At 39.3% G+C, this 13,197-nt stretch overlaps 1 protein-coding gene across 2 annotated transcripts in view; it reads right to left on the bottom strand.

The window, feature by feature from the left end:
* atrnl1b (attractin-like 1b) overlaps positions 1-13,197 on the bottom strand; it is a 984,325-nt gene that overhangs the window by 333,718 nt on the left and 637,410 nt on the right. For both annotated transcript variants that reach the window (XM_073027827.1, XM_073027826.1), the window contains exon 26: positions 629-707. In XM_073027827.1, coding sequence (XP_072883928.1) covers positions 629-707 — 79 coding nt within the window. The remainder of the gene's footprint in view (positions 1-628; positions 708-13,197) is intronic.

The raw sequence follows: 13,197 nt of genomic DNA, 5'->3' as shown, positions 1-13,197 counted from the left end.
TATGTTTTTGCTAAAATATAAACATTTCCATTTTCAGTAAGAGTAGAAATGATCAGAATGTGAAATATCCGTTTAGTTCTTGAAACTACTGTCACAACCCTAAAATCATAACAGTTTAGCAAAACTACAACATTGGAAATGGAGTTTGTTTTTCATTTGTTTTTACTGTGTTCTTGTAATTGTATTCTTTCTTGTAAAACTTGTGTATGTTTTTTGTTTTTCTGTGAATGCTGCTTTTATGATGCTGTATACCTGTGACGCCATTTCAGGTAAGATGTTCATTGCATTTGTGCATCTATGTACTTGTGCATACCACAACAAACTCGCCTTTGACTTTTGAACTAACCATTTTATAGTTTTCCAATTAATAATCCCTCTAATGATTTCTGTGAGTCAATGACATGGGTGAATTTTGGCCAATAAATAACAAATTAATTACATTTGCCTCCTTCTGTATAATAGAGCATCAAGAGTAAATATGTGACAGTATTAATTAATTATATGAAACATCTATGAAAGGATGCAGTAGAGCAGGGGTCCATGGATCCTTGCTTAATGGTATTGGTCCATGGCATAAAAAAGGTTGGGAACTCCTGCACTAGAGCCAAGTAACACTGCTATTTCTTACCTCTCTCCTTCGAGAAGCCCAGCAAGTTTGCTTGATCTTCCACACAACTGCTGCCACCAGAAGGAGTGACAGAAAGCAGCTAAAAGAAAATAAACAAAATCAAACAGATGAAATCTATTTTCCAGTAAAATGAGTAGAATTTCTTAGCAACAAATCAGTATTTTATCCTTTTAAAAACGTCAGCTTACGATTGATAATATAGTTTTATCGATGTCTAAATAATGGTTAGCACAACACTTTACAGTACAGACCCAGGTTCAATTCCCGCCATTGTCTGTAAGGAGTTCTATTCGTGACTGTGTGAGTTTCCTCTCACAGGTCAAAGATATACCAGTTAGTAGGTTAATTGGTCATTGTAAATTGTCCCGTGATTAGGCTAGGATTAAATCAGGGGTTGCTGGGCAGATTCTGCGCTGTATCACAATAAATTAAAAAATAAATAAATCTCAAGTGCCTTGTGAATGCACAAGACTGTCAACAAACATCAAGTTCTATGCATCTATAGACACATTTTGCAAGATACATGCATTTAACTAGTTGAAATTCCATATGAAAAAGCAGCAACAAATCACAACTAAACAGGATGCCAGCAAGTAAAATATTTTGTGGAGCCACAAATCAGTCAAGGGACAAACAAGTTTATTGTAAGCAATCTAAGTAATAAAAAAATACAAATTATTTCATCTTCCATCTTGGAATCTCCATTGTACTGAAAAGTCATTGGAGAAAATATAGTTTGTAAAACTGTAAAGCTGTCAGATACCATGCAAGACAAAAGAAATGTATTAAAATACCAATGTAATTCTAACGCCTATAAATGAAATGCAGACTAGTATTTTCCATTAGAGACCGGTGCATCAAACTCTGGCATGGATGGACTCAAGTCTGCCTGCAAAAGGAGGAGGGTTAGTCATGGGGCTTCAAACTCCATCCCATAAAAAACTTAGTCCTACAGAAATGCCAAGAGAAACTCCAAAGATCTCAACCCGTGGCTTATGCCACAGAAGGGCTGATGAGCTTAAGAAGAAAAAGACTGCTGCCTCAGGTATCAGGATATTTCAGCTACAGTTCAAGTGACATATTTGAACCACAAACCTGAAAATGCATAATTTATGGGAACTTCAGTGGATGACTGGGAGACCAGAAAACAGAGTTTTGCAAACCCAGAAGAGCAGGGGTTTTATGCCTTGGACCCATACCATTAACCGAGGGGTCTGTGGACCTTAGGTTGGGAATATAAACCAGATATTATAATGTCTTCTGTCATCAGTCTTGATTGGCCACCTGGTGCCCAGTGGTCAAATACAAAATCTACAGATCCCTCCACTATATTATCCTTTAATAGCCTATGTGATCCCTGAAACCAACTAATACCAACTTGCCTTTAAATTCTCAATAAATGTTGTTGCATTAAAGGCAATTCTCAGGAAGGGGTGGGTAAGGTGGTAAGGGGTGTAAGGGTGGGGGTGAAGCATTTCTCATGATTTTCTTCTTCAGTTAACACAAAGCAAACTAGATAAGTAACAAATTCTTTCCCTGATGCTCTCAGTCTTCAACATCTGGAGTAAGGAATTTTGGCAATGGAGCTGAACACAGTGATAAATGAGAAGACAGCTGGATTGTGCATGTGAAGTTTGAAAATAAAAAGAGTGAATTGTTACATCTTGATAACTACTCTTAATCTCTATGAAGCTACTCTAAAAAGTGACTATAAATAATTACTCTAAATACTTGTACAAGCTATTGTATATTGATTCGCTTGTCTATTCACACCAGTAAAAGGTGACAACAATTACTTCTTTCTCCGAGAATAATTAGAATAAGGCACGTCATAATCCATTGGGAATTTCTTATGAATCGCTTACTAAAAAATGAGCTATCCAAGTTATTTATTTATTTATTGATTGATTGATTGATTGATTGGGTTACCGCATAGAACATGACCTCCCAGCCCTTCGAGCCACACTGCCAGCAACCCCCAATTTAACCCAGCCCAATCAAGGGACAACTTACAATAAGCAATTAACCTATTAACTGATATGGCATTAGACTGTGGGAGGAAACTGGAACACCCGGAGAAAACCCATACATTATACAGGGAAGATATATAAGATCCATACAGATGCCATTGAAATTTAACTCCAAACTCCAACACCCTAAGCCAGCCTTTCTCAGCTTTTTGCCCTGGAGGAACTCTTGAAATAATTTTCAGGTCTCAGGGAATCCCTGTGTAAAAATTATTATATCTACAGCTCACAGTACGTTAGTGTGATCAGTAAGTTGTATATATAATAATACAAAAATAATTGTCAATGCTCTTTTCAGTAGAAAATGATTTTTTTGCCAACCTTTCTTGAAAAAAAAAACAGGTAGTTAAGCTTAGCTTATCTTTCTTAAAATTAATCTTTTCCTTTCCTTTTCATAAATTTTAAAAATTCATAAGGCAAACATAATAAATTTCTGTTGAATAACTGGCTTAAGTTATTGAGTAACTGGATTTAATTCTGGGTTGGGTTGAACTTGAGATAAGCACATGTGGATTTCACTTTCAACTGAAATCAGACAATTTCTATCCTTGCTCTTGATGATTGTTAAATAATAAAAAGCTTGCTCACACATGTAAGAAGTTGAAATACAGCAAAAACTTTTCCTTTTCTGAGTAATATGTTCTGCTACTAAATAACTTGCTTCCTGAAACTTTTACTGACTGTGACTTTGATAACAAAAGCTTTACTCTGTTCAGAAACACAGAAAACCTACAGCAAAATACAGGCCCTTTGGCCCACAATGCTGTGCCAAACATGTACTTACTTTAGAAATTAACTAGGGCTAATTACATAGCCCTCTAAGTTCCATGTTTGTTTTGAAATTCCAATATCCATTCAAAATAAGCAGAACTTTTACGTGTTTTATGGCTGTGATTTGTAGTTAAGTTTTTTTCCAATTTTGCTGGATTCTTAATGCATTTATAAGTTGCTTGCCACAGACTAGGCACAATGGAATAGGACAGCTTGGATCACTAGTCCATGTAAAAACTACTGATCAGTAGCTTTCATCGTAAAGATGGACTTGTTTGGGTCCATTGTTGCACTAGTGCAGTGAAATGACTCAGAAGATTGTAATTCTTCATCATTAACCTATCAGAATTGTCCATAGGCCAAGGCCGAGAGTCCTCCTCTTCCATCTTACACATCTCCTTCAAAAATCGCTATATTGAACCATCTTTTGAATGAAAATATCCTTTCAATTTTCTGCTACACTGGTAAAGTTCATTGCTCCCATAAGTCAGTTGGTGGCACGTAAAGGGAAGTTGTGGACAGCAATTCGGGAAGGAGAGGACTCAACTAAATAAACACAACCCTACTGCACACTGCCATACTGGCCTGAGAGACTTCTGAAGAGACTGCTAACGGGGTTACTCGATCACTATCCACCACTGCGAGCGCTAGCATAATGCATCGAGCGAAGTTCAAAAAGTGATGTTTAGTTTTTCTAAATACAATCTTTCGTGGAACTCCTGAAGACCTCTCATGGAAACCACAGAACCCTTGTTGAGAAACCCTGCCCTAAGTTGTGATAGCGTTGTGCTAACTACTACGCTATTGCAATATTCTAACGATCACAGCTTTATTTTATGGACACAAGAAAGTCTGCAGATGTTGGAAATCCAAGGCAACACACACAAAATGCTGGAGGAGCTCAGCAGGTCAGGCAGCATCCATGGAACTGAATAAACAGTCAAGGTAAGAGGCCAGAGTGCGGAGGGGAGGGGTGAAAGGGAATTTTTGCCGGAAGGGGAAATCGATATTCATTCCAACAAGGTTGAAGGTGACCCAGATGGAATATAAGACGTTGCTCCTCCACCCTGGCGGTGGCCTCATCTTGGCACAAATGGAGGCCACGGACCAATATGTCAGAACAGGAACGGGAATCGGAGTTAAAATGTTTGGCCACTAGGAAGTTATTTTATGGCTCCTACATTAATTATGGTTCCTAAGACATACATATTTTCTTTAGGTTGTGCAAGAAATAGAACAGAGATTATACACTGCTGTAGTAATTAGAAGTCCAGCAGAAACATTTTATATCTTAGTTTTCAGGACTTAAAACAATGTGGAGAAGCAAACTCAATTTGGATGGGCAACTCACAAAACATGCCTTTTTCTATCTTTTTCTATGCCTTTTTCTATCTCCTATTTGCAACCAGTACAGATACCAAGGTGCTGCAAATAACTCAACTAAAAAATATTTCTTCCCATACCCATGCACACTCTAAGAACTTCAGAACCTTATAGTTTTGAGTAGTGTGTTCTATATTGCTGTCCCTAAGCCCATTCACATATTTACTATCATCATAACTTTTTTCTTGTTTTTAAGGTCCCACTTTCACATCATGCTAACGCTCCATCTCAATCTTTAGCTATCCTTTTCCTACTTTCAGAGTGGTGATTGAGAAGTTGCTAAAGTGTAGAAACAGCAGCTTGATGCAAGAGAGAAAATTAGAAATATTTGATCTGAGATTGCTTGGAAAATGGAAAATCACTCCCTTTAGCTCAAACAGAAGATACAGTATATGCTTATTTCCAGATTCAGATTCAATTTATTGTCATTTAAAAACCACAAATGCAATGCAGTTAAAAAATGAAGAAACGTTCCTCCAGAATGATATCACAAAAGCACATGACAAAACAGACTACACCAGAAAATCCACATAACTTTTGGCAATCCCCAATCCAGAGTCTGGAGAGGCTGCTGTGTATTAATATCGCTATACTGTCTTAGTGTTGTCCCCGGAAAGGAGCTCCAAACTACCAGACAAAACAAGACCAAAAACTAAATCTACAAGACCTGCACAAAACCACATAGTTACAACAGTGCAAACAATACCATAATTGATAAAAAAACAGACCATGAGCATGGTAAAAATAGTCCAAAGATGATAAAAGACTATAAGTTTGAAAGAAACCACCACACAGTTTCCACAAGTCCTCAGGGTCCCGATAGACTCGTCATCTCACGCCGGTGGCAGAAGGGAATATCCCCACTATGGACTTCCACGGCGCCGCCCGACTCAGCCTCGCAGACGCAGCACACAATGAAAGCTCTGGGGGCCTGTTCTTCCCAGCAGAGACCCAGACCTCACAACAGCAGCAGCAACAAAGAGGGCCTTCCTGGAGATTTCCAGATGTTCCTCCGTGCTCCGTGCTCCCACGTCCGTTTTTCATCAGATTAGGATTGCGCACGGCACCCCCGCTTAACAAATAACATATCAGCTCCAGAGTGGCCGCTGCAAGCTGCGTCGCACTGCCATCTTGTTTCTCCTTTTTTTTCCTGTTTTTGCAAATCTACTCTATTGTGGGAGTAACAACCAGTGTTCAAAACACAATTTAGAGGGGAATGAGCAAATTAGAAGAGAGATTGCATCTTTCCTGGTTGTTTTAATAATTTGGGTATGAACTGCTGTAAATCTCAAGTTCAAGTTCAAATTTATTGTCATTTAACCATACACAGATATACCGCCAAATGAGACAAAGTTCATCTTGACCAACACAGTACATATAGCTCACACATACAACACACAAATAAAGTATTACCTCAATATGTTAACAAATAATAAGGTGTTTATATGATACAAGTTAAAAAGTAAATAGTATTATGATATTGGTGATCATGGATGGTGGCATCCGAACAGTTTTTGTCTGATGAAAGACATTGTTGGATTGGTGGGAGGGATCGCTGACAATGCTGAGGCCTGTGTATGCAGCGCTCGTGATAAATAACAATAATGGGTGGAAGAGAGACACTGATAACCCTCTCAGCAGTTTTCACAATCATTTGTAGAGACCTGCAGTCGGATGCCTTGCAATTCCTGTGCCAGGTAGTGAGGACACTCTCAGTGATGTTCCTGTAAAGTTTGGTTAAAATGGGCTGATGAGAGCCTCACTCTCATCAACTTCCTTCACAGGTGTGTTCCAGGACTAGTACCTTTAGAATATCTGTAGCACAGTACCAGCCAATGAATGGAAGATCAGCACGTTCTAAAAGTCATAGAAAAGCAGTGTATTTTCACAGTTACTGCTAAACTAAATTTATTTAAAAGAAAGTTGCATTTTAAAAAACAAAGGAAACAGAAATGCATTAGGTGTACACAAAGAAAATAGTAAGTGGAAAATACATGCTTATAAATGAAGAGATTGTAGATGCTGGGATCTGGAGTTATATAAAAAAGACAAATTGCTAGAGGAACTCCAGATCAGGCAGCATCTGTGGAGGCATTAGGAAAATCAACATTTTGGGCTCAGACCCTGCATTGTCACTGAGAGCGTAAAGGGGAGGTAGCTGAATGAAAGAGACAAGGGGTAAAGAGTGAGGAACAATATGTCAAGTGAGAGGGGATACAAGAGAGGAAGAATAAATGGACACACACAAAATGCTGGTGGAACACAGCAGGCCAGGCAACATCTATAGAAAAAAGTACCGTCAATGTTTCGGCCCAAACGTGCTTCACATAATCATTTACTTTCTGTCTATTCTTATTTTGTCACCACATGCGGCACCACAAACACCCAAGAGCATAAAGTCACACTTCCATGATGGGCATTTTCAATTCCTGTCATACAAGGTTCAACACATCCCTGAAGCACTCACATGATGTTTATTTTTGATTTTAGCTATTTATTCACGCTAAAATTTCACCACTGCCATTTACTTCAGCACCAGAAATATTAACTGATCTTAGAAAAAATAAGGATCATTGAGTGAAGGCGCTCAAATACAGACAAACCCAACCTTTAAACAGGCAAGCGGTATTATATGCACAGTGCAGCAACTGGGTGTCAAAAGTGTACGACTGTCAAAAGAGGAAATATTAAGTTATCAGATTTAAAGAAATAAAAGGGTGATTAAATAGGTATTCCAGGTTGCTTAACACTGCAAAAATCTGGCAGGATCTGACAGCCTGATATTTAATAGTTCTTTTCACCTTAATTGCCATTCCCATGATAGAGGTTATACAAATCAGAAGCCAAAAAATCACACATCTAAGACCCTGCAAAGGAAATTACTAGAAATATTGCCAAATATATGAACTGAAGCTTACAGTAGTCCTTGATACAAAAAGTCACAAGTATGCATAGCCACAAAACTCTAACAAATATAAAAACTGACTTACACCACCAATACCTTTAACTTGATGATCTGAATAGTCTGGGACTCAGGAGCTGCAGTAAATGTAATTTAGGAAGCAGTTTTCAGATCCCTCTTCTCTAAGAATATCCCTGATAAACTTTTCTGTGGGTTCCATTTATCATAGAAATGTACAGGACTGAAAGGGGATTTTAATCATTGTATCTACCTCCACTAGCAGCTCATTCCAAATATTCATCACCATCTGGGTGGAAAAATTTACATGTCAGATATTCTTTAAATTTCTCCCTTCTCACCTTAAACCAATGTTCTCTAGTTCTAGTGTCCCCTATGATGGGAAATAGATGCTGACTAGCTATCCTATCTATGCCTCTCAAAACTTTGCACATCATTACCCCTTCATCATCTGTGTTCCAGTGAGAATAAAACCAGCCATATCAATATCTGCTTATAATTCCACATAACATTCTGATGAATCTGTCTTGACTCTGTTGAATTTTCTGAAGATTTGAAAATAATATGAAACTTTTTTTTTCTGTATATTACCAAATATCATTCTGCTTATTCCAATTAAAAAAAAAAGGAAAAAGTGTTATGGTCATCACAAAAATCGAAAAGGCCTTCCTGAAATATGTTGTAGTCATTTCAAGTATTTTTACTGCATGCAAGTATTGTGGCTGGCACACATTAGATGAAACTGCCCTTGAAATCAGACATGGGGGTGCATCTTGTGATGAATCCAGATGCATTGTTTCAAATACAGGCAGCATAGCAACATTGAGCTCTTTGGTTGTTTACATTATTTTTGCCTCTGTCCCTGCATTTATCATATTGTTTATTGATATATTGCTTTGCCTGGGATCTAATGTTGGCAGGTGCTACAGAAGATATGAGAAACATATTCCAGATATTCAAAGGTCAGAAAATATTAGAAACGCTCGGACAGATCATACAGTGTCCATGTAGAAAGAAGCAGACCTAAATTTTAAACACAAGAACTTCTGCAGATGCTGGAAATCCAAAGCAACACACACACACAACACTGGAGGAACTCAGCAGGTCAAAATGAATAACCAGCCAACATTTTGGGCTGAAACCTTTTTTTAGGACTGGAAAAGAAGGGGGAAGACACCAGAATAAAAAGATTGGGGAAGGGAAGGAGGATAGCTACAAGGTGATAAATGAAGCCAGGTGAATAGGAAAGATAAAGGGCTGGAGAGGAAGGAATCTGATAGGAGAGGAAAGTGGACCATAGTAGAGAGGGAAGGAGGAGGTGATAAGTAAGGCCAGTGTGAGGGAAGAAAAGCAGCGAGGAGTGGGTGAGAGGAGAGATCGATATTCATGCTATCAGGTTAGAGACGTAATATAAGGTGTTGCTCTTCCACCGAGGGTGGCTTCATCTTGGCATAAGAAGAGGCCACGGACTGACATGTTGGAGCAAAATTCTTCAAGCACACAACCTTTCCACATAAACAGCCATAAAAAGTAGATGCTTTGATTTTAAATTTAACTTAGAACATTTACTGATGTTGAACTAACAACACATGGATTGATTGCAAGTGGATTAATGGGAGTTGGACTTATTTTTTTTTTTGCAGTTGGTCTTGGCAGTTAGGCCAGGCAGGGGTTATCAGATCCTAAGCCCACTTGTCAATGATGCTGTGCAGTGTTAACAAAGGTTCTCTCATATACACACACACCACCTGCTACACATCTTCATACTTTCTCTGTGTTTCTTATCCTTTGACTGTGTGATGAGCACCATTCAATCTGAATGGCTCAGACTCAAACCCATCAGGGCTTGTCACTCTTGGGTCAGGTAACCAAGGCCCAATTTAATTCAAATTTAAATAATTTAAATTTAATAGTGTTGGCTTCCCAAAGCATTGGTCAACAACACAATCTGTCTGCTTAGCATAATTGCGATATATACTAGATATGTATGGACTGATATTCTTACTAATATGGTAGCTGATTACATTTGTGTCACAAACATGCATGTAAATATTAGTTCTGGTTAGTCCATCAAGCCCAAATAATGACTACTACCTGTGAAAAGGTTTATGAACTAGATTTCACATGGTATTACACATACAAGTTGACCAGAAGACCATAAGACACGGGAGCAGAATTAGGCCACTCAGCCCAGTGAGTCTGCTCTGCCATTCTATCATGGCTGATCCCAGATCCCATACACCTGCCTTCTTGCCATATTCTTTGATGTCCTATCAATAAGGAAACTATCAACTTCCACATTAAATATACCTACAGACTTGGCCTCCACTGCAGTCTGTGGCTGAGCATTCCACAGATATACTAAAAAAAAAGTCCTCTCTTACTAAAACAAATCCTCTTTACCCCTGCACTAAAATGTCGCCCCTCAATTTTGAGGCTTTTCACTACAATTCTGGATACTCCCATTACAGGAAACCATCCTTTCCACATCCACCCTATCTAGTCCTTTCAACATTCTGTAGGTTTCAATGAGATCCCCTGCATTCTTCTAAATTCCAGTGAACATGGGCCCAAAGCTTCCAAACACTTCTCATATATTAACCCCTTCATTCCCAGATTCATCCTCATGAACCTCTTATGGACTCTCTCCAATGACAACAAATCCTTTCTCAGATATGGGGCACAAAACTGTTGACAATAAGAGTGGCCTGACTACAGTCTTATAAAGCCTTAGTATTAGCTCCTTTCTTTATATTCTATTCCCCTTGAAAAGAATGGCAACATTGCATTTGCCTTCTTTACCACAGACTCAACCTGTAAATTAACCTTTTGGGAGTCTTGCACAAGGACTTACACAAGTCCCTCTAAACCTCTGATATTTGAATTTTCTCTGCATTTAAGTAATAGTGTGAACTATTGTTCCTTTTACCAAAATACATTATCATACATTTCCTAACACCATATTCCATCTGCCACCTTTTTGCCATCCAATTTGTCAAAGTCCTTCTGCAATCACATTGCTTTCTCAGCACTACGTACCCCTCCACCTATCTCTATATCATCAACAAACTATGCCACAAAGCCATCAATTCCATTATCTAAATCACTGACAAACAAAGTGAAAAGTAGTGGTCCCATTTTTAATCTCTCCCTCTCCTAGTGTGTAGTGTCCTCCTGTTTCAAATCATCCATCATTGTCACTGTATCTAAGTAAAGCAAGGTAGCATGCCTGAATGATTGGCTCCATGTCACACTCACCTCAATTATCAGCCAGTGCTTTGAGAGGCTGCTTGAAGACTACATCTTCAGCATGCGAGTACCCTCACTGGACTCCTTACAATTCACTACCGACTGAACCCATCTACTGATAACGGCATGGCCACAGCACTACACACCATCCTTACTCAACAGGAGAAGAGGAATAAATACATTAGAATTCTGTTCCTGGACTACAGTTCAGCACTCAACATCATTACTCAAGAGGAAGCTCAGAGACCTCGCCTAGACTTCCTAACGGATCGCTGACAGGTGGTAAGGATGGGTTCCCTCACCTTCAGCACAGGTTGTGCATGAGTCCACTCCTCTGCTCCATTTACACCCACGACTGTGCTGATTAAATTTGCAAATGACAATGACAAGACAGCCTACAGAAGAGAGGTTAACACCCTGACACAGTGGGGCCAAGGTAACAACCTCTCCCTCAATGTCCAAAGAACAAAAGAGCTGATTGTAGATTACAGGAGGAATGGAGACAGGCTTGCCCCAATCAACATCAATAGGACTGCAGTTGAGAGGGTGAATAGTCATGCCAGAATCAAATAACTCTTGAAAGATCATAACTGATGCATCTGTTATCTCTTCATCAACCTCTCTCAGAACTCTGGGAAGTAATCCATCTGGTTCAGGTAACTTATGCATCTTAAGACCTCTGAGTTTGCCTAGCACTTTTTCCTTTGTAATAGCAATGGCACTCACTCCTGCTCCCTGACACTAACAGACCTCTGACACCTGCTGAAGTCTTCCACAGTGAAGACTGGTGCAAATTACTCATTAAGAACATCTGCCATTACTAGCTCATCAGCTCCAATCCACCTGGAGCTCCTCTCTCATACCTCTGTAATTCCCTTTATTCTATTGCAAAACTGATACATGTGACATATGAGCTTCTCCTTCTCAAATTGCAGTGTGAATTATGATCGCTGCCTCCTTTATGTTAAGCTCCCGAATAAGATCTGGGTTATTACTCAATATAGATATAAGTTATCTATAAGATATCCCAATATAAGACAGCCTTTCCCCTAGTAGGCTCAAGCACAAGCTGCTTTAAAAAGCCATCTTGTACGCATTCAACAAATTCCTTCTCTTATGATCCAATATAGACCCCATCACAATTATGACATTACTCTAATTACATGCTCTTTCCAACTCGGTTTGCAATCTCAACCCCACAGCTTGGCTACTATTTGGAGGCCTACATAATGTTTTTTTCCCCTTTGCAGATTGTTAACTCCACCCACAACGATTCAGCATTCTCTGATCCTATCTCACCTCTTTCTAAAGATATAATTCCATTTCTAACCAAAAGAGCCACACTGCCTCCCTGCCTGTCCCTTTGATACAAAGTACATTCTTTGATGTTAAGCTCCCAACTGTGACCTTCTTTCAACCACATCTCAGTGATGCCCACAAATCATAATAACCAATCTCTAATTGTGCCATGAATTTGTCCACCTTATTCCAAATGCTGCACACAGTTAAATACAACACCTTCAGCCTGCATTCTTCACCCTTTTACATTGTGCCTCTGTGGTACAATTGACTCTTTACTCTGTCCGCATTTGTACTCAACCATTGGCTTGTCCTTCCTTACATTCATATTTCAACTAACATCTGCCTCTAAGCCTGCTGGCTCATCTTCAACTGGTTCCCAACCCCCTGCCATATTAGTTTAAACCACTCCCAGCAGCTCAAGTAAATCTGCCCAAAAGAATATTGATCTCCCTCAGATGCAATCCGTCCATTTTGTACAGGTCACACCTCCCCCAGAAAAGGTCCCAATTATCCAGAAATCTGAATCCCTGCACCCTGCTCCAATTCTTTGGCCTCACATTTATCTGCAACCTCGTTCTATTCTTTTCCTCACTGTAGCATGACACAGGCAGCAATCCCATGATTACTAACCTTGAGGTCCTGCTCCTCAGCTTCCTAACTCCTTATATTCTGCTTTCAGGACCTCCACCCTTTTTCTATTTATGACATCGGTAACAACATGTACCATGACTTCTGGCTGCTTTCTCACCCATTTCAGGATACTGTGGACATGTTCAGAAATATCGCAGATGCTAGCATTTGGGGGGCAAACTACCATCCATGTCTTTTCTCCCGCATCCACAGAACTGCTTATCTGTCCCCTTAACTATAGAGTCCCCTTTTACTGCTGCCATCCTCTTCAGTTCCCTATGCTTCTA

Source organism: Hemitrygon akajei, chromosome 23 (genome assembly GCF_048418815.1).
Source record: "Hemitrygon akajei chromosome 23, sHemAka1.3, whole genome shotgun sequence".
NCBI classification, from domain to species: Eukaryota; Metazoa; Chordata; class Chondrichthyes; order Myliobatiformes; family Dasyatidae; genus Hemitrygon; species Hemitrygon akajei.
Note: the sequence above shows the minus strand (reverse complement) of the source record. Positions and strands in the feature narration are given on the sequence as shown.